The sequence below is a fragment of the Xenia sp. Carnegie-2017 genome, unplaced genomic scaffold (assembly GCF_021976095.1).
Source record: "Xenia sp. Carnegie-2017 unplaced genomic scaffold, XeniaSp_v1 HiC_scaffold_30, whole genome shotgun sequence".
Taxonomy (NCBI): domain Eukaryota; kingdom Metazoa; phylum Cnidaria; class Anthozoa; order Malacalcyonacea; family Xeniidae; genus Xenia; species Xenia sp. Carnegie-2017.
In genome coordinates this window covers 69,238-91,193 of record NW_025813494.1, presented here as the reverse complement: position 1 = coordinate 91,193, position 21,956 = coordinate 69,238, and the positions used below count along the sequence as shown (strand labels likewise).

Genomic DNA, 21,956 nt, shown 5'->3' with positions numbered 1-21,956 from the left:
AATACATGTCTTTAGATAACGAGCAGTTAGCGAGGTCTGGTACCAATTGTTTGGAAAATCTCGTCATATCCATTGGCAACACGTTCTCCGAAGACGTCTGGAAAAAGACATGTCAATGTGTAAAGACGATATTTGAATCAACCGTACCTCACGAACTATTGAAATGGAGACCCGCTGACCATAATTAATGAGTCCACCCACACCTGATGTCACTCCTCCGTCATCACCACTCAAGGTAAGTTACACTTAGGGCCTGATTATATGGAGGCGAGCTGGCCCGGATAGCGAGCTGGCCCGGATAGCGAGCTAGCCCCGATGATTTCAAGGGATTGAAAAGAGCCAAAACTTCAAGGTTAAAAATTACAAATGTTTGCGAAGCACCACACGTCATTCTGGTTGTAATTCTCAAATTATGGCAAATTGGTTGTTTTAATTTTAAATGTTTTGCGTAGTTATTAAATCAGAGTTTTGTGAAATTGCTTGAGAAAATTTATCTGATAATAAGTATTGAATCGTTTCCGCCCCTTAGTATTATTTATGAAGTTTTAAAGCCCGACACTGTAAAATTTCAGACAAATCTTCATAACTATTCTGTTTGTTTTATGTATTTATTACCTTTAAAATTGACGTATATTGTAGATAATGTTACCTGTCGACCTGGAGGATGATATCGTGCCCAAATATCTGGAAGGTAAATAAAAAGTTTGTGAATTCTTTTAAAGGAAAATGTTGCTTCAATTGTCTCCATGATTATAGGATTGGAAAATATTTCATGGTAAGCTAAAGCTCGCATATTAAAAAAGCTCATTTGAACCAAAAGCTCATATGAAGCAAATGTTCGCATATTACAATATAGCTCGTGTGAATCTTTAACTCGTATGGACAAACAGCTTGTATTCTTTGAGTAACAAGTGAAAATTTTTCCGTATTATTTTTTAGACGAGGACGAACAAGATGGTCAGCAATCGTCAAAAGGTTTGAATGAAACGGAGGAGGAAATGCCTCAAGAAACAGTTGAAGAAACAAAAGAACAAGACAGCATCAGTTTACATAGTACGCCTAGTTTACGATTTGAACCTGTCGAAGAACACGAACGAGGTAACTATGTGTTAGAAATCGAGATTAATAATTTGTTGTCACAGCCTGCTGCCATTTACGTGTTTAATTTACTTTGGTTTATTGGAAAGGCGTAGAAAAACGTATAATTGATATATGCGTTTGAAAAACTCAATCTGAAGTAAACAATCTTTATTTCCATATTCTCGTATTCTTCCGGACATGCTTAATGTAACATTTCCTGAAACTGCTTATGTTCTAAAAATTTACATTTTTTGCAATGTTTGAAACAATAATGTTGTTAATTGTTGCTAATAGAACTAATAATGTTACTAATTTGTAATTATTACTACTTCTCCTTTTAACACTTATTTTTCATAAAAAATGGCACTAACTTAAGGAACTCGTTTTTGCTTTATTTTTTGGCATTCGTTGCTTATTTTATTTTATTTTAGAAGACCTCTAATAAGATAAATTATGATTATTTAAAGATTCTTTATGCACAACTAAAATAATGAGATGATTTTACGACGTTAAAGTACATACATGAAAAAATTAAAAAATGTCACTCGGGTGTTGGTTGAACATTTCCGTATTCACGCACAGACGATTTTTTCATTTGTCGGTAAAAATCGAACTTTTGAATATGTCAAACAAAGGGCTAATTTATCTTATTAGAGGTCTTCTAAAATAAAATAAAATAAGCAACGAATGCCAAAAAATAAAGCAAAAACGAGTTCCTTAAGTTAGTGCCATTTTTTATGAAAAATAAGTGTTAAAAGGAGAAGTAGTAATAATTACAAATTAGTAACATTATTAGTTCTATTAGCAACAATTAACAACATTATTGTTTCAAACATTGCAAAAAATGTAAATTTTTGAACATAAGCAGTTTTCAGGAAATGTTACATTGAGCATGTCCAGAAGAATACGAGCCTTGAATCTTGCTGCCTGCGTCGTCTCTGGTTGTGCTGTTCGGAAGTAAGCTTGGACAACTTATAAGCTTTATTTGTGGATCTCTGTTTATATAGCATCGGGTTTCGGCGTTGTAATACTGTAGAAATTCTAAAGATTTTATTACAGTTTGATAGTCCGGAACGTCCTCCTATGCTGCGTATGATATTTTGGTTCTTGAGAACACCATGAAGATAATCAGAGATCGGATATTTTGACCTCAGGTTTAACAACTCGTTTCTTGAATATCTTATTCTTCCAGTCACATGTGAATATAAATCCAAACATGGCCGATTTCCGATTCTGTTTTCCTGGGTTTGTAGGGTTTCTGGCCCTGGATTCGCATTGATATCTATATGTGCCGTTAGGTCAACTAAGAAAGTACGTTCTGGGAGGTGGAAGATTCGTGCTGTATTCTCTTTCGGAGATGGGAGGTTCGTGCTGTATTCTCCTTTTAAATGCTTGATTGCTGTCTTGAAAGTCGTAGCATAAATTTGTGTAAAATATCTCCTTTGGCGGCGTGTTTGTTGAGGAAGACCAGTTTTGTTGTACCAAAAGAAGTCTTGATAGTAGTTAAACATCATTATAAATCCACATTAAGTTTATAAAATAGCATACGAATAAAATTTTGTAGAGCCACTTTGTGTGATAAGCTGCCATCATGGCGCATACATCCATTCCATCCAGTCACACCACCGACCTTTACTTCTTCTGCAACTTTTGGGACACGTACGACTTGGATGGGCCTTGTAGTAGTAGATACTTTAACGTGTTTGATGTGTTTATCAGTTTTTTCGTGTTTGGTTAAGTTTGCTTGTTTGGGTCTGATTGTGGCACGGCACAATTTACAAAAAGCATCTTCACTTCCGTCTTAAGCTTTTGTGAGCCAGCTAAATTTACTTTCCCAAGACTTGTTATATTTTCTTCCGCTATCATACGCTCCTTTCCATTTTGATGCCATAATATTGCAACGAATAACGTTTTTATCAGTCTTAACTAGTATTAGTAGTGGTCGAACGTGCTATTTATAGCTAGATGTCGGACGTCTACGAAGACAAAGCTGTGTGCTTGCTTGTGATTAGCTGGTTAAATTGCATGACAATTGGCTGAATTATACTTAGCTGTGATTGGATGAAAACAATTCAATGCTCAATTTGATCCTTATGATCATTTTTAGTTGTATTTCCATCGCATTTTGTACATTTAAGAGATTTTTACAAATAAAGCTCAATAAAAAGAGGCCAAAAAGTAGCCAAATAGCCAAAAAAAATTTCGAGGCCAAAGAAAGAAAAAAAGGCCAAAATCGAGTTATTTGGCCTCAAAAAGGCCAAACTAACAAACCTGATGCAGAGCCGTAGTAGAAATTATGGCAAAAATCTCACTGCAGCAAAAAACTTCCTGTCCTTATGTTACGTCACATACTTCTCGTTTCAGGCTCCCATCAAGCAAATTGAACGCGCAGCAATTTTCTCCATTATTGCCGATGTTGAGAAAAGAAACGCATTTATCTCATAAACGAAGCCATCAATCAGAAAATTGCAAAATAACTTTTAAAATGATTTTTTTACCTCAATCAGAAAATTCGAAAAAAAGTTGTGAGATAAGCACTTTAAAATATTTGTTTGCGTCAAAGCTTTGCATGATGAACTGTCAAGCCGAAACGCTATCAATTTTGTAGTATCTCTGATTACTGAGATGTGAGAAAATTAACCGTCTTATCTACTATCAGTCGTCAAAAATAATTATTGGAAAAGTTGTTGTTTATATTCTTAATTTTTTTGAGCTATCTTATCGGTAAAAATGTTATTATATAGTTTTCCTGGCTGCCTCAACTTTGCGTTTGTTAATAGTTTAGTTTCCAGAACATTTCAATAATTCAAATAAATATATGTAAACTGTGTATAAGGTTTATCAAATTTAACTGAAACATAATTTGTTGTAAAATTTATAAATCATCCCTTCTTCGTGTATTCTCATCAGTCATAGCTAAAATATAAAATTTGCCCATCTCTTTTCATCGTCTCGCTGTTATCTGTTTGACTATTCAAGTTTCCACCGCCTACGGTGCGAACTTGAATAGCTCGCTTTCAGTCTTTACTGATAAATATCGGACCTTTGTCTCTTTGTACAAACCTCACCCTACAGGATCACTTTGTAAGACCTCGTACTCGGTTATTAAAAGTTTACTAATCTTGTTATACGTGTTAAAAGTCACTTTTCACATAAAAAAGCACACATGCAGGGCACAGACCGGTCTAAACAGTCACAGTAAACGAGTCAAGATTTAATCATGGCATCTCAGTTGTTAAAGCGAGCTAAGTGACTGATCTGTGAAGCCAGTAGCCAGTAGATAACGTGTTGCTTACTAAAAACTACAAGTTAATTGTCATGGACTTTCAACATGCAAGTGAAGCAAGGGATAGCAGTGCTGAAATGCAAGGTAGAGCTAAGAACTATGCTAAGAAACTGACCAGTTATCTGTTTGTCAAGTTCCTTCACTTTCTCTTAGACATTATCCAGCAAGTTAGCAAGGTGTCACTTGTATTTCAAAGAGATGATAGCACAATTGCATTAGTTCAAGATAAGATAAACACACTAACTGCCACTTTAGAGGCAATTAAAATAAGATCAGGACAGCATCTGAGATCTTTTGAGCAGTAACTCTGTCCAAGAAAACTGGTGATGATGCCTCTTTTGACACTACTAAAGACACTGTCATGGAACTAGCAAAACATTGCACTGAATGGGCCTAACCACTCTGACTACAATGCCACCAGAGCAGTTGCCAGATGGCTAAACTCGGGAGAAAGGCTGAGAAGACCACAAAGAATGGACATGGACTGAAAGTATTCACAAGTCTTTATTTGTCTCATAGAGTACTAATAAAATAAGTTATTCTATTAGTTATTTTAAAAGCTCAAGCCTCAAACCTGGCTACCAACGGATGCCTGTTGGCTAGTAAATTTCAAGCCTTACTAGCCCAAGGACTAGTAAGTTTAAAAGTTAAGGTCGAGCACTGGCGACTGCGAAAATTTCGCGCGATTTACGATCATAAATGTTATGGCGAACTTGAATCCGACAGAGCGAAGCAACAAAAGAAGCGATGGTCAGTTTAGTTTACTAATTTCTAGTAACCTGCCAGACCACAAGGTGACTATTTTTAGCTGAAGATATTTTTGAATTAGGAGAAATATTTTCGGGACCACCAATGTTTTCACCACTCTCTATATTGTCGCCAGTTCTAAAGTCAACATAACCCTCTCCCCCACTGATTACAAGCCAACTTTTCTCTTCGTCGAGAACGGCAGATGTGGCCTCAGCTTTCACTGACGACGACGACAGCTTAGGTGATATTAATGAAGTTGCCTTGTCCGTGCACCGAGAGACGGTGACAAAAAACTTGACGGAGTCACGATGTCCGTGAAACGAAATATGCGCGTTAACCTTCGTAAAATATGAAAATAAAAACATTTCAAGCAATAAACAATTCTGTAAAAAACATCATGCTTCCATGTATTTTCTTATAATATAATAAAGTGCACAAAAGTAAACATAATTGCAGTTAACTCATTTAGCCGTTCTCGTTGTATTGCATATGGATAATTTTATATACTTACCATGGAACAATAAGGCATAAAACGAGAACTTCCTGTCTTTTCTCCCTTTCCTTCAGTGTCCGTGTAAACTCGAACTACTCCTCCTGGCCCACCACTATCTACTGGGGAAGTAACTGGAGATTTTGAAGATTCTGGTTGAGCAACCACCAGTGGTATAGACAGTATAACACCGTTGCCTGTACCAACCCACATGCGGTCCTTGGTCAACAATAGAGAGCTTAAGCAAGCGACGTTTTCGACAACACGAACGTCATGGTGAGTGTAGGTCTGGGTCGAGGACGCGGTCGGTGGCGGGAAATCTGAACGGTTAAGCTGAATTATATTTTTCACGACAAACTTCAGCTTGCTTATAGATAAGTTAATTTTGGGTTTTTTGATATGGAAAATTCATTCAAGAATGCAAGAAGTGCAGCACTACTCAGTCATGCAAACAACTGTTTAACCGACGAGGAGTTAGTTTTACTTTTAGAGGCTTTCACTTCAAAAAATCCAGATTTTTGCTATGAAGCATACGATCAATTTAATTTGGAAGACATCCCAGAAGCTGAGTGCAAGGCTTTCTTCAGATTTGATAAGTGTGATCTACCATTTCTGGCAGAAGTCTTGAACATACCCGACATTTTCAAATGTCCTCAAAGATCAACATTACCCGGTATGGAAGGACTTTGTATTCTCCTTAATCGAATGTATAAACAAATTATAAACAAACTATAAAATGTAAGAACCAGTTAACAAGAAATGTGCTGCCAATTAACAAAACAACATGGTTGATATAGAGCAGTTTCTTGTATTGTTTTTATATAGTGTTTCTTTTTCTGAAGTTACTTTGTATTGTTTTTTTCCTTGATTAAATTTATTATCATTGTATTTTGCTGCATTAGCAAATTAAGTATGTCATCCTGCCTTTTCTTATCTGCCTCAAATTGCATTTTTTTCATCTCCAACTCCTGTTTTCTCATCTCCAATTCTACTTCATTTTTTTCTTTAAGGTAAGCAACAATGTCACCTCCTGATCGACGTCTTTTTCTTTGTGGTTCTTGGTCACCACTATCACTCTCCTTTTCCTTTCGTAGTTTGGCTTCTGACAACTTCTCCATCGCTTTCTTTCGTATATCTAGGGACTTTATTCTGTCCAGCTTATTCTTTTTCTCGTTTTCTTGATAACTCTGGAACCGCTCTTCATCAGAGGACAATTGTCTCTCTGATAGCTCTTCTAACAAAGTATCCAACTCTGTCGGTTCTGGTGATATTCCACTTGCACCCTTTTCCTCACGAGCTTTCTTTTTAAATTTTTCATGTAAACGGCTGTATCTGTCTCGTACAGCACGGGTTGAAACCTTAAATTTTGGTTTATCTATTTTTTCCAAGTTTGCAGCTACCTTCTCCCAATACTTTGCTCTGGCAGTTGTTTCTCGTTTTGCTTGAAAAGGGTCAACGGCTAGTATTTCGCGACATAACAAAACGTCGTGTTGTTTCGACCATTCCATAGGCGATTGAATCCTTTTGAAAATGTGCAAAAATATATTTAAAATTTGCACTTCAATACATGTGATTGTTAATTATAAGTATTTAACACAAATACTTTGAGCAAACATTTTTGTATAAACTCTGCACATCTATTTAATTTTGGCAGCCTAGTATGTTGTATTTATCGAAAAACAAATGAAACACTCACTCTAAACTTGCAGACGACATTTCTCCCATTGCTTCGTCTGTTAGCAAACACTTTATTAACAAAAACCTCAGAACGCAAGGCCTGGAGTCTTCGACCTGACAACGCGAACCTCTCGTCATGCGCAATAATAGGCAGGTTGTTGAATTACTTCCGGTTTGCGTCCGTGTTGTCGAAAACGTCGTTTGCTTAAGCTCTCTAATAAGGCAGTAATGCGAACGAACGAGAATCCAAGTTTCCCAGCACCTAAAGTGGTCAAAACACATATGCGAGGTTCAGTACTAAAATCTCTAACCAATTAATTCTGTCTAAAGTGAAAATTATTACGTAACTGTGACACATAAGAAACTTTGGTGAAGAAACCAATTTTACAACGCGAGAAATTGTCAAACTTTCGAATAATATATATTTCAATAATCATGTCATTAAAGACATTATTACATTGTAAATGAAATAAAAGCTAATACGTTTGTACGTTATCTAAAAAAATGTGTTTGGCGTTGCGCAGTCGTTCAAGGCGTACTGGCCCTAACATTGAAAACAGGCTACTTCTTGAGCAAGCACATGACAGCGCTTTGGAAGTGCGTTTGGACAGCGGTTTCACACTTATAAAGCGAGTTTGGACCGTAAATGCTAAAACACCAAACTTCATACAAGAGTACAAAGATGTTTTTGGAGAACTTGGATGCCTAAAGGGTGAACATCACATTAGCATTGACCCCAATGTAACGCCAGTAGTTCATCCACCTCGAAAAATTCCAATATCACTTATGGAACGTCTCAAAGCTGAGTTAAAACGCATGTGCAAGCTTGATGTCATAGAGAAAGTTGACGAACCAACCGATTGGGTCAGCTCCATGGTAGTTGTAGAAAAGGACAATGGCCAGTTACGTATTTGTCTTGACCCTAAATATTTGAACACTGCTATAAAACGTCATCATTATCCTATGCCTACAGTGGACGAAGTCCTATCCAAACTGGGCGGCGCCACCATATTTACAAAGCTTGACGCATCCAGCGGTTACTGGCAAGTTAAAGTCGACGAAGCCAGCTCGAAACTACTTGCATTTAACACGCCATTTGGACGATATTGTTTTAAGCGCCTAGCATTCGGGATTCACAGTGCCGCTGAAGTGTTTCAGAAGAAAGTTGCAGAAATCATTGATGGTATACCGAATGCGGCAAACGACCAAGATGACATCATAGTCTTTGGTAGGAACAAAGAGCAGCACGACAAAGCACTAAAGGACATACTCGACAGAGTAAGAGAGTCTGGACTTAAACTGAATGAAAAGAAATGCCGCTTCGGGGTTTCCGAGACAACCTTCTTAGGACATGTAATCACTGCAGCAGGCATTAAGCCAGATCCTAGAAAAATAGAAGCAATAATCAACATGCCCATGCCTAGCAACAAAGTCGAAATTCAACGTTTTCTCGGTATGGTGACGTACCTCGGAAAGTTTTTACCGCGCCTATCTGATGAGACAGCGCCGCTAAGACAACTACTTGAAAAAGACGTCGTCTGGCATTTCGAAACGAAACACCGTCAAGCCATAGAAAATCTAAAACACCTCGTCACCAGCAGTCCAGTGTTAACCTACTTTAATCCAAAACATGCCATAAGGATCACAGCTGACGCCTCTAAATCAGGTCTTGGTGCAGTACTCGAGCAATTAGAAGAGAACACCTGGAAGCCCGTCGCATATGCTAGTAGAGCAATGACCCAAAGTGAGCAAAACTACGCACAAATAGAAAAAGAGACATTGGCAATTGTGTTTGCATGCGAGCGCTTCCACGAATACACCTACGGGAGACCAATCACGGTACGTTCAGACCACAAACCACTCAAAGCAATCTTTTCAAAACCACTATCCAGGGCTCCTCCGCGCTTGCAAAGACTACTGCTCAGGCTCCAGCAATATGAGCTAAGTGTTGACTACACACCAGGAACGGACATTCCCGTTGCAGATGCTCTTAGCAGAGCATACCTGGAAAGTAAACCCACACCAGAGATATCGGAGCAAGACATGAACTGTCATGTGCACTCAGCTCTGCACAACCTGCCAGTATCAGATTCCAAGCTACTAGAATTTAAACTCGAGACTGCTAAGGATCCTATTCTTCAAGAGCTGTAAAACATAATTGTCAATGGTCTTCCATACAACAAACAACTCATCCCTGATGCTGTCAAGCCATACCTGACATTCATCGACGAAATATCAGAAGCTGAAGGAATCCTCCTTAGATCAAACCGCATCATAGTACCCTCCTCAATGAGACGTGAGATGAAAGCAAGAATTCCCGAGGGACACTTAGGAATTGAAAGATGCAAAACAAGAGCAAGAGAAGTGATCTTTTGGCCAGGGATGGCTACAGAAATATCTGAGATGATTTCCCGCTGTGAAACATGCCTAGAATCAAGAAAACGACAGCAACGCGAACCACTTATGCCACTACCACCAGCTCATCATGCCTGGAGCAGAGTAGCATGTGACTTATTCTACATGAATGGCAAGGACTATTTACTAATTGTCGACTACCATACTAGTTTTCCAGAAGTAAGTCTACTTTCAGAAACTACCTCTGCCGGAATAATCAAGCACACAAAGTCAATATTTGCAAGACACGGTATACCAGACACAGTAGTCACAGACAATGGACCACAATTCGCTTCGAAGGAATACCGAGACTTCGCCAAGCAATGGGAATTTCAACACGTCACCTCAAGTCCTGTTCATCCGAGGTCCAATGGCAAAGTCGAGCGCACAGTACAAACAGTCAAGACCCTCTTGAAAAAAGCCATTAAGTCTGGTGATGACCCATACCTAGCCCTACTTAACTTCAGAGCCTGCACAAGCCCTGACGGTACTCCAGCTCCAGCAGCCATGTTAATGAATAGGAAACTAAAGACTCGCCTACCCTCAATAGAGACCCAAGAAATCTCCAAGAAATCTATAATACAGAAACAGTACTACGATAAGCATACAAAAACTTTCCCTGAGATTTCAGATGGTTCAAATGTTCGTCTTCACGATGGCAAAGGCTGGAGAATAAAAGGACAGGTGATTCGGAAGGCAGAGACACCAAGATCATATATCGTTCAAACTGACACCGGAGGCCAATTGCGAAGGAACAGGCATGATATATTAGTCACTCCTGAACCTGCTGAGAATTCCCAACCAGAAGAAGTTGAAGAGCCTCATGTGCACCATAGTGAGCCTGAGGACACAAGAACAAGCGATGATGAACATACTACTCCACCCAGCTACGCTTATGTGACCCGCTATGGCAGGACTGTAAAACCACCAACCAGATTCGGCCAAGATACCTAAGTTACTTATAGAACATTGTCACTTAGCTAATCCAACATATAGATTACAATCTTGTTACAGTTAAGTGTTAGATTAATCTCAGAAGGGAAGATGTCATGAGTTATTGATTAATTTGTAATTTGAGTAGTCTGAATTCAGTCTAATAAAGAGACGAAGCACAATCATTACACATTTGTATTGCTCTTCCTTTTTTGAAAAAGAGCCGAAACAGGGCCAAACCGAGGTTTTCTCAGATAAAATTTGCACTGCCCACATGAATCACATCCCAACCAGTCTTCACCATCATCTATCTGGCAAATCTTGCATACTAAACTTATTTTCACAGCCGTTCATGATTTGATTCCACTAAAATGATTTGCGAACGAAAACCTGTTGTTCAACACAGAGTTTTACAAAGAATGTTATATTTACTATACATTATAATGACGTCATTCTCGATGTTCACGTGAATAAATAATATATTGTTTATATTCAACTCAACTGCAAAAAATTTTTTGAAAATATTTACTAAATTTACATAATCATCCACGAAATTTGTTATCACTCGCACACATACTTTACTCGTAATTTATAAAATGTTTTAATGTTTGATATTTTTATGTAGTTTCAAGCTATTAAGATGTGTGAATGTTTTACCACAATGTTCACATTGATAAGGTTTTCTCCAGTATGAATTCTAACGTGTTGAGTCAAGTGATGAAGATGTGTAAATGTTTTACCACAATTTTCACATTGATAAGGTTTTTCTCCAGTATGAATTCTAACGTGTTGATTCAAGGAACCAAGCACTGTAAATGTTTTACCACAATGTTTACATTGATAAGGTTTTTCTCCAGTATGAATTCTAACGTGTTGATTCAAGGAACCAAGCACTGTAAATGTTTTACCACAATGTTCACATTTATAAGGTTTTTCTCCAGTATGAATTCTAACGTGTTGATTCAAGGAACCAAGCACTGTAAATGTTTTACCACAATTTTCACATTGATAAGGTTTTTCTCCAGTATGAATTCTAACGTGTCTATTCATGTCACCAAGCTGTGTAAATGTTTTACCACAATGTTCACATTGATAAGGTTTTTCTCCAGTATGAATTCTAACGTGTTGATTCAAGTGAGAGAGCCTTGTAAATGTTTTACCACAATGTTCACATTGATAACGTCTCAATCCGCCATGTTTCTCTCCAGCATAATTTTCTTCAACTGTCTGCGATAATTTCAAAACACAGTTCCCACTATTGCTTCGACGTTTATCATTGCCAACTGAAGAATAATTCGTTTCCTTACACGACAATTTGTCTTGTAACAGTGGATTTTTTCTGCATTCATTTTTTATATGAACATTTAGGTAGTCCTCGCTACTGTACTTTCGACTACAATGTGGACATTCCCATAGCTTTGTACAAACAAGCAGTGGACATCTTTTTAAATGTTTCTCTAAGAAATTAAGATAAGTAAACATCCTTCCACAATGTCTGCAGCTGTGACCTCCAACTATAAAAGAATATTTAGATATCATAAGATCACTATATAAAAAATTAAATTATCATACAACACCAGGTAACTAACCATCAAAATGTTTCTCGTCGTCTTCCTCGTCAAACAATGATACTCCCAGTTGTTCAGCAAATTCATCTCCATACCAAACAAGCAGCTCTTTATCTGCCTCAATCTCTTTATAAACTCGGTAGTAAATTTCACCATGATGTTGATATGCAATTATATTTTGTTCATCTTCACATCGTGCACAATTCACAAATCTCATCCAGTTGCCTTGAGTTGAATCTTTACCATCAATATAATATCGAATCTTTCCTTCTTGTAGAATCTATAAACACCAACAGGTAAACAGTAGTGCCAAAGCCGTACATTCCTTAGCTGGATGGTGCTAATGGAACAAGCAGAAAGTATTTTAATAAAAAAAAAAAAAATACAGACGATATGTTTACCTCCCACATGTACGAAGTATCTCTTCCTTCCTCTAAATCATCAAGCAAAACTTTCTCTCCTCTGTATGGTCCAAAACAAGTGTTGATCTCTAACTTTTTATTTGCAAACACACCCATGCCTGCTTCAGGTATGGTAGAAGGTATTACGTAAAGATCTTCAGGAAGTGTCTTCAAAGCATTTGATGTTCCCTTTCTTGATCTCATTGTGCTATCTTCAATGATGTGAAAATTGTGCGATGGACATTCGCCATAGTAAAAATCATTGCACTGCTCACAATCTATAACGAAAAGATGAAATCACAATGATGAACTTATGTTTATAAAGTGAACTTTAAAAAAACGTTGAGAGTCGACGTGAATATGTAAAATACGTACAAATATAATGATCATCGTCAGGTACTTCTTCTTCAGTATAGTTCTTTCTTGATGAGTTTCTCGAAGATCGTCTTGAAGGTATATTTTTTAGATATTTACATTTATGTTTGATTGATTTTCTTTTAATATTACATTTAGCTTTTTCATCATTATTTTTAACCATTGAATTGTCATCAACAGATGAATTAAAATCATTATTTGATGAGGTTGAAGGAGCACAATATTTTTTCGAAGAAGCCTGCAAAAATTTGTAAGTAAAATTTAATAAGAAAATACGCATGTATAGTCAATCATTTCTTTTCATCTTTTTTTTTACGACATAGCTACCTGTTTATTTGAAGATTTCTTGGTGACGGAACTGCTTCTAAATGTTGATTTAAAGACTGAAAACAAAACAAATTCATATTTAAAAAGTGCTTTTCACTGACAAAATATAGATTAGCAAATTGTCTTTAAGCTAACTCACTTGGCTTGACTTTCTTTAGCAAAAAATTTTCATCTTTTCCAGGTAACCATTCTTCATCACTGCTACTGTCTTCGTCAATTTTTCTCTTCTTTGTTCGTTGCTTCGGAAGATATGCAGACCTGTCCACTTCAATGCCTTTATAAACGCAAAAATATACCAACATAAACACATTGGGCTTCACGAATGAAGGCTAAAATGCACTTGCCCAAATTCTCGAGGAAATCAAGGTTTTGTTTGATTTTAGCAAGTCTTTGGAGTTCATAATCACTGAGCTCTTCTTTTTCTGTCATCGACATTCTTTACAAAACCAATGCACAACAACAACAAACAATTTTTAAACGTAGGAAATGCATTTTCCCCAACTGTACATAAAGTCGATACTCAAATTGAAATAGATACCTGGCAGAGTTAGCAAACAATCCAGACACACTTGTGAATACAATCTTATTAGATAAGATAACGTTGTTTAATTTCTTTAACTTTTAAAAGGTTTAAAACTGGAAGTGAATACGTTTAAAATAACTTAACAATGCTTTAACAACAAGACGACAAGAAAAATATTTCAAGTTTTCGCGGGAAAATGACGCATACGTAGTAGGCTCGTGAAGTCATAGCAATATTCCGTAATATGATCGGAACCTTTTTGATGGAAACTTTTCATGCAAAAGCCTATAGTTCACGATTTTTAATGCAAAAGGCTATAGTTCAAGCATTTTAATAAAAAAGACTATAGATCACGGTTTTTCATTCAAAAGACTATGGTTCACGATTTTTCATGCAAAAGACTATATTTCACGAATTTTCATGCAAAAGACTATAGTTCACGAATTTTCAGGCAAAAGACTTTACTTCACGAATTTTCATACAAAAGATTATAGTTCAAAAAGGTTGCATCTTTAAAAAGTTGACCATTAAACTTAAAGTCTCGAGTCTAAGTTTTACGTAGAAATGAATTATGAAATACAATACATTCAAAACATTCTCAGAGGTAAATATTTTTTCGTATGTCATATGAGTAAAATACAAAAAATATTACATTAACCGAATATTGAATAAAATGCATCAGTTACTCTTTTTCATTTTTCATGAAAAGTGGAAGCACATAGTGAGCGATAATCCTGGGCGGAGTCTGGAAACGATGGCGAAAGACGGTTGAAGACATTATGGTAAGATTCAAAATTCTATTATCTTTCAAATGAAAAATCCCATTAAAAATTATATGAAAAGTTTTCCGTAACAGTTCATTTTATTGTGTAGCATGGAAAAACCAAAACTGACTGGGAAAGAAAATATATTTGACGGAATTATTTGCTCGCCAATTTTGTCAAGTGGCAGTTCACACGACGAGAGTAATCCATGAGTCAATTCCAAGCGTTACCATCCCCCCCGGGATACCCCTGGGCATTTGCCCTGGAGACCTTTCTCGGGGGTCGGGAATTTGCTCGTAAAAGAGATGCTCGGGAGCCGGGTATTTACTCCGGCAATAATACCCCAGGGGATTTGATACCATTTGTGTACGCGAGTCGCGACTATTGATTTCTATTAATCGCGACATTAAGTACCGATTGTTTTTTAGTTTCCATTGTTTTCTTTGTCGTTAGTTTCAAGTTCTTTGTCGTAGTTTCAAGTTCAATGGGTTTCACCTCTTATTTATGCAATCACATGTCTCATAAACGCAGTAAGCTGAGTAAATCAACGATTGATGAGCAGCTGCTGTCTGCAATAAGCAATGTCAATGCTATTACAAATCAAGGTGTTCGAAGTAGAAGTAAAACTATTGAGAAGAAAAATGCCAGTAGAGATATAGTTCTTCAAAGAAACGAAGATGGCGAACGAATTATTCATAAGCCGAGGCAAAGCACTTCGAGCAATGGAAATACCCAAAGAGGTGTGTGCTGGGGAAATAATACTTTTATCAAAGAAATAGAAGCATTTTAGATTTTTGTGTAACTTGTATGTTACATTTTTATGTTACTTGTTGTTATTACTATCATAGATGAGGAAATGCCTACAACATCGTCAGATTTACATGATGTTCCACAGGAAATGTTATGTGAGGACAGTGTTACTGAAAGAGGTTATTGATAATACTTCTTACATCTCAACTTTACATAACAGAAGCAAAACTTTAGTGCTGTCCAGGCCACTGCATCTATACATAGTTTTTTATATTTTTATACACATGTGACTGTGCTTTTAACACTTCAATGTACTCTTTTTATAATTGTGTCATATTTTAGAAAAAAAATAGAAAAGGAAACAGCTTTATGTCATAAAATTATTTCATTTTCATTTTAGATCTTGAAGCCATTCTTGAAAGCTGTCAGTTGGTTATTAGAGAAGTGGATACTGGGCCATCTGCTTTGCAAAAAAGAATGGAAAATCGAGAAGAAAATTGGGAAAAACGAGGAAAAAATATTCAATGTCACTGTGTCATCATTTGCTCCTCCTTTATCTGCTATGAAGTGTTGTAGATGCAATGAAAATGAAGCTGTACTGAGATGCAGACAATGTGGTGTGTTGAGATATATTTGTCAAGAATGCGATGATGTCCATAAGAATAATCCTCTCTATGATCGAGAAGTGTGGTTGGATGGTTATTTTCAATATATCAAGCCAACACAATCCATTTCATCTGATGGAAAGATTTGCAGCATTGGTAAGTATAATGTACATACTTATGAATTTTATTTATATATTTGGTTTTTTTTTGTTGTGCCCGATGTGAGAGAAATGTTTTTCTGTGATGATGCTATTATCTTTGTAGATCGATCATGTCCCATCCTTTACCCATCATCATGTCAGTTGTGTAATGAATCTATCATCAAAACTACCAACAGCTCTCTTGTGATTATGTTCAATGTGAAGGTGAAAATGTCCTTATGCAATTTTTTTACAGAGTCCAAATAACAATTTTTGATATATGGATGTACATATGATGCATCTTATTAAAATCAGATTTGTTAGGGGCTCATTATCTTAGTCACATTTAGAAAAGTACATAGGCAGCAGGTTGGATTATACACTAATTCATAGACTTTAGATTGAAACTAAAAACTTCAAATCATTGATGAAGTTGCTGGCTTCTTATGAAACCCCAGGATTTGATTTCTTTGAAGCACATATTTTCAGCACTGTACTGGTTATTCTTGATTATATTTTGTCTTCAACAGGACGATTTGATCTTAATTGGTTCACTGTACATTTGCTCTTCATTTGGAAGTGGTCACCAATTTCTGTTGACAGTATAATTGAGAGTGGCTGGTGGCCTGGTAGCCCTGAAAATTTTCATTACATATTTAGTCAAGATGTCTTTAATTTGTGGGATGCATTTAGAAAGAGGATGCCTGGGTCATCACAATCTGCTTTTGTAAGAAGTTTGGAAGATATTTCCAGCTCTAGAGGAAGGGTGATTATTTTTTATGCTATCTACATATCTTTGTTAGTGTGCTTTTTACTTTGTGTATATTTTTTGTCTTGCAAACCAAAAGCTACAAGACGTAAATCTTGATTTCAAAATAATCCTTTATGATCATTTCTTTCTGTGAATTTTGGTAAATTCTGGGAAGTCAAGGAAAATTTGTTTAAAATTTGTAACAAGCACATGTCAATTTTTGTAGGCTTCATATAATGTGTATGTTTGAAGTATGAGAACTATATTATAGTACAGGGGTTTTGCATAATCAACAAATAGTATATAATTGTGCTATGTTTTGATTTGGAACTGGTTTCACTAGGAAATTGTTATCAATCATTTGCTGAATGGAGCTATTGCCAACATGAAATTGACCTTCTTCATGAGCAGACATGGAAAAATTGCCCTCCTTGTAGTATTGATCAACATTCATGTCATGTTGATGGAAATCAAAAAGTGTACAGATTCAGCAAAGTACCAAGGTTTGTGATATTGGATGGCGAATTCTCAAACTTGCAAAAATGGAACTACCCTTTGTAAACAATTCAGATACTTTTATGTTTTAATAAATTGAACCAATTTTAACAAATCCAAGAAAAATACCTACTGCTCATGTTTGATTCTTTACCTGAATCGTTGGGCTTATGAGTGCTTGTGTTCTAAATTGATATTTATTTTTACCACAGGGGTCCAGTCCAGTGTTATTATCGTGATGTATTGATTGCAAACAATAGTTTTGTGGACTCTCATTTAAAAAGTCTTGGTTCAAAGTCAATTCAGGTAATGTGTTATGAAGTAGGATTGAAAGGTAGTAATCTATTATTAGGTTAAAGCATTTTTTATAGAATGAAGATAATTCTTGTGGTGACACCCATTGGAAAGCTCGAAAATGGTCTCCAAATCAAAGAAAAACCAAGACGAGACTGGACTTGAAGTTGCTGGATGCAGGCACTCGATTGCTCAAGCTACTTTGAACATGTTCAGAGGAGAAATTTATGGCTATGCTCACTACTTGCATTTGAATTTTACAACCACATAAAGTTAAATATGTGGGAAGATATTATATGCAAATATTGGCCTTGGGCTCTACGTGTTACATCGGAAGAAAATCAAAATGCGCTAAGAAATATTGCACCAGCACTGTCTATAATGCATGGGAAATCACACAGTTGAAGTACGTTAGATACGTAGGTTATGATTGTTTACCCAATAACTCGTAAGCTAAATACCACATACGCCGACGATAATGCTCTATTAAAGATGTTATGAGACAAAGCGTGCTTTTTCAAACTGTAATAATACTGTATTTCACGTAACTAAACCCTGGTTACATAAATCTTAAATGGGTTGTCTTGAATAGATGATTCTTTTCACACTTTTTAGGTTATTTGGAGCGGAAGATGGCAAAGTGGTGCGGCAGCAACTGCTGGCGAAGAAGTTGAGCAAATAAATTCGTATTTGTCAAGACTTGGCTCGACTACTAAAAATATGACGGCCTCCGGTGAGTATTATTTTCTTATCTGTATATCCACTCAGGTATTTTGGTCGATTAAGTCCACGAACTAATGTGCACATTAATGGTTGTACGTATTAAGGACGAGAAGAATGCATTACTGAACACCTTCTGAGTTGGAACAAGCGAAAAATTTTAAACTTGGCAAAATCACTTGTTATTCGAATGAAAAAGGTTACACGTTGTATATATCTTCAGTTAATTGTCAAAATTATATAATAAATATGAAATGAATAATATGAAATAATATGAAATAATATAATATAAAAATATAATATAATATAATATAAAATATAATATAATATAATATATATATAATATGAAATGAATTTACAGTTCATAGTTGTGTATAGGTCTTGTTTGAACCCAATACGTTTACTGCGCTAATATGATTATTTTTCACTGTTTTTCATTATGTGTACTTGTATTTCGAAGACCGAAAGGAAACTTTCATCTGCCAGGGACGATTTTGTAAAGTTAAGAAGCGAACTTAATGTCCAGGATTCTGACTTGGACGACTCGATAATGCAGTGGAAAGAAGAAGTTCAACAATTTGCGAGAGATATACCTCTGTTATAACATTGTTTACTTTCAAATATTTTTAGAAACATGGTTTAGTATTGAACAGTTCTGTACTTATGGTTGATTTTTGTTCAAACATCATTTAAAACGAAACTATATGAAATAATTCTTGGCCTGGCTCAAATTTTTATGTTTGGCAATTGTTATTTTTAACAATTCATTTTACCCCCGGAAAATATATAGCTATACAGTATTGTATGGAGTGCTTAGTAATTACGTAGATAAATTAATATTTTTTATTGTTTCTCTAGAACAACAAATTGAAGTTTCTTCGTTGAAAGGTGCCGCCGAAGAGTTCTTCCTTTTGCATCAAACTGTTGAAAATGCTCAACATTTGGAGAATTTTGTAAGAGCCAACGATGATCAAACGCAGACATTGGGTGATAGGCTTTTCGTTCATGACGCTCAAAACAAAGTGAAACAACATGAACGAAATGCAACAAGATTGCTGGAATTGAAAAGACAGCTTTTAGATGGACATGTGACAGAGGAGCAGCTTCTTGAGCAAGGAAAGTCGCAGCTGGCAAAAATCACAGTAGCAAAGCTGCAGAAGAGATTAGAAATGTTGTATTTTTCAGTCACTAGACGCACAAAAGAAATAACTTCTCTTGCTGGTGAGTTTTGTTGGGGTTTTTTATGAGTAACTGTAAGCATTATTTTAAAGGTCGTAGCAAAATCTAAGTGAGTTAGATTTTAGATGTAGGCGACACAAAATGCTAAATATGGAACAGTTTTATTCGAGATAAATTGTGCTTTATCTAAAAGTAAACGGGTAAATACCATCTACACCATCCTCGTCGAAATATGGGCCACCCTACACTTATTTTGTGCCGAATTATTTCAAAGCATTTTGCCAAATTACTGTAAAATTGCGATTTGTCGTTGTTACGTATATTATACATGTACGTATATTAGATTCTAGCAAACGAAGATCTTCGATGAGAAGGAAATGCGCTAAAGAGAAGTCCGAAATAACATCTACCGTAGAAAAGTTAAATTGCCTCTCAAGTCTGTGTGGTCTTCCTACGACAAGTGCGGAAGAAGTCATGTCTGGAGATTTTGTTTGGTCGTTTAACCAGTGTAACATAGATAGTACGACTTCACATGGTGTGTAAAAGAAAATCAAATATAGTTCTATGTATATTGTGACGTCCATGCTCGCTTTTAGTTTCAACTATTTTACTTAACAATATTTAGATATACCTGTGCGTTTCAAGGCACAAATTGTCGATAAGTACATGTTAGTTAAAAGATTGGAAGAGGAAAAAGCACTTCTGAACATGGAGATGAAAAATTATGTGATTTATTATTTGGAAAACGTTTTGCCTCTCCTTTGTGAAAGAAAAGAGAAGAAAGATAGATAGGTATACAGATAAATGTTCGTATTATGTTAAAACAAGCTTAAAGGTTGCGTATTTATATACTGTGGAATGTAATGTACATGCGTTTAACATATTTTGCAATTATTTTTTTAGTATTTACAAATAATGTTGATGAATCTGATGACTATTCTTTCCTTGAGGTCAGATAAGTAGTGAATATGACACCAATCTTTTAAAATACGAGCATACTTATTGACATGATTACGTTTGTTTTATAGAGCTTTCTTCTAGATGAATATAAACATCGCTATTGTGTGCGAAAAGACACAATGAAGACTCTGCATGGTCGTCTCGCCATCACAAACTGCGGAATTGCATTTGCCAGAGTGCAGTTGAAAAAAGGTTTTCAATACTTTCACGACTTAGAACAGTCCATAGTCAACGTATACGGTAGTGACAGTGAATCAGACTGTAGCGATGAAGATGACGTTTATGAAGATGTTGAAGAAGAAGATGCATATTGAACCAGTATACCAGCTAGTGGCTGGTAGCCATTCATAGCTTTTTTGGTTATGTGAGTGAGAATGAGCGACTGTTAAATCAATAAATAAATCACAGAAGAATCAGAAATCTAAGAAGATAAAACGCAATTTAGTTGTTTGTGCAAAAGGGCATTTTGTAGATCAATTTTGTTGCAAATTGCCGTTTTCGAACAACTACAAATTGTCTTTTCCTTGATATTTATATTTTGAGTTATGTGATACATTTATTGAAAGAGCAACATGCTCATTTTCATTTATAAAAGTGCATAAAATAATGATGGCACAGCTTTCAGCAACAAAATACTACGATTATATGCATCTTCTTCTTCAACATCTTCATAAACGTCATCTTCATGAACGTCATCTTCATCGCTACAGTCTGATTCACTGTCACTACCGTATTCGTTGACTATGGACTGTTCTAAGTCGTGAAAGTATTGAAAACCTTTTTTCAACTGCACTCTGGCAAATGCAATTCCGCAGTTTGTGATGGCGAGACGACCATGCAGAGTCTTCATTGTGTCTTTTCGCACACAATAGCGATGTTTATATTTATCTAGAGAAAGCTCTATAAAACAAACGTAATCATGTCAATAAGTATGTTCGTATTTTAAAAGATTGGTGTCATATTCACTTATCTGACCTCAAGGAAAGAATAGTCATCAGATTCATCAACATTTGTAAATACTAAAAAAATAATTGCAAAATATGTTAAACGCATGTACATTACATTCCACAGTATATAAATACGCAACCTTTAAGCTTGTTTTAACATAATACGAACATTTATCTATACCTATTCTATCTTTAATCTCTCTTTCTTCACAAAGGAGAGGCAAACGTTTTCCAAACAATAATAAATCATATAATTTTTCATCTCCATGTTCAGAAGTGCTTTTTCCTCTTCCAATCTTTTAACTAACATGTACTTATCGACAATTTGTGCCTTGAAACGCACAGGTATATCTAAATATTGTTAAGTAAAATAGTTGAAACTAAAAGCGAGCATGGACGTCACAATATACATAGAACTATATTTGATTTTCTTTACACCATGTGAAGTCGTACTATCTATGTTACACTGGTTAAACGACCAAACAAAATCTCCAGACATGACTTTTCCGCACTTGTCGTAGGAAGACCAATAGACTTGAGAGGCAAT

At 35.9% G+C, this 21,956-nt stretch overlaps 6 protein-coding genes across 9 annotated transcripts; 3 read left to right on the top strand and 3 right to left on the bottom strand.

The window, feature by feature from the left end:
* Positions 1–5,044: 5,044 nt before the first annotated feature.
* On the bottom strand, positions 5,045–5,830 carry LOC124455129 (C-Jun-amino-terminal kinase-interacting protein 4-like). Its single transcript, XM_047005856.1, has 2 exons — positions 5,628–5,830; positions 5,045–5,454 (listed from the first exon to the last, which is right to left on the bottom strand). The coding sequence occupies exons 1-2, from the start codon at positions 5,817–5,819 to the stop codon at positions 5,131–5,133; spliced, it is 516 nt and encodes a 171-aa protein (XP_046861812.1). The 5' UTR covers positions 5,820–5,830; the 3' UTR covers positions 5,045–5,130.
* A 618-nt stretch (positions 5,831–6,448) lies between these two features.
* LOC124455219 lies at positions 6,449–7,114 on the bottom strand. The gene has a single exon (XM_047005909.1). The coding sequence runs from the start codon at positions 7,112–7,114 to the stop codon at positions 6,449–6,451; it is 666 nt and encodes a 221-aa protein (XP_046861865.1).
* A 4,123-nt stretch (positions 7,115–11,237) lies between these two features.
* LOC124455218 (zinc finger protein 135-like) lies at positions 11,238–12,092 on the bottom strand. Its single transcript, XM_047005908.1, has one exon. The coding sequence runs from the start codon at positions 12,090–12,092 to the stop codon at positions 11,238–11,240; it is 855 nt and encodes a 284-aa protein (XP_046861864.1).
* Positions 12,093–15,836: 3,744 nt separating this feature from the next.
* LOC124455128 lies at positions 15,837–17,847 on the top strand. Of its 3 annotated transcripts, XR_006951718.1 has the most exons (5): positions 15,837–16,079; positions 16,188–16,288; positions 16,594–16,829; positions 17,158–17,317; positions 17,522–17,847. XR_006951718.1 is itself a non-coding variant. In XM_047005854.1 (3 exons), the coding sequence occupies exons 1-3, from the start codon at positions 16,491–16,493 to the stop codon at positions 17,554–17,556; spliced, it is 534 nt and encodes a 177-aa protein (XP_046861810.1). In that variant the 5' UTR covers positions 16,305–16,490; the 3' UTR covers positions 17,557–17,847. The 3 variants fall into 3 exon arrangements, 1 of the variants encoding a protein (XP_046861810.1); XR_006951717.1 differs by lacking the exons at positions 15,837–16,079; positions 16,188–16,288 and having other exon boundaries at positions 16,305–16,829; positions 17,522–17,615; positions 17,681–17,847; XM_047005854.1 differs by lacking the exons at positions 15,837–16,079; positions 16,188–16,288 and having other exon boundaries at positions 16,305–16,829.
* Positions 17,848–17,886: 39 nt separating this feature from the next.
* LOC124455130 lies at positions 17,887–20,247 on the top strand. Of its 2 annotated transcripts, none has more exons than XM_047005857.1 (5): positions 17,887–18,009; positions 18,219–18,336; positions 18,431–18,522; positions 18,784–19,544; positions 19,846–20,083. In XM_047005857.1, exons 1-4 carry the CDS (start codon positions 17,989–17,991, stop codon positions 18,925–18,927), a joined length of 375 nt encoding a protein of 124 aa, XP_046861813.1. In that variant the 5' UTR covers positions 17,887–17,988; the 3' UTR covers positions 18,928–19,544; positions 19,846–20,083. The 2 variants fall into 2 exon arrangements, 1 of the variants encoding a protein (XP_046861813.1); XR_006951719.1 differs by lacking the exon at positions 17,887–18,009 and adding an exon at positions 20,128–20,247 and having other exon boundaries at positions 18,180–18,336; positions 19,846–20,037.
* A 116-nt stretch (positions 20,248–20,363) lies between these two features.
* LOC124455131 lies at positions 20,364–20,840 on the top strand. The gene is made up of 2 exons (XM_047005858.1): positions 20,364–20,452; positions 20,531–20,840. The coding sequence occupies exons 1-2, from the start codon at positions 20,366–20,368 to the stop codon at positions 20,774–20,776; spliced, it is 333 nt and encodes a 110-aa protein (XP_046861814.1). The 5' UTR covers positions 20,364–20,365; the 3' UTR covers positions 20,777–20,840.
* Positions 20,841–21,956: the final 1,116 nt, after the last annotated feature.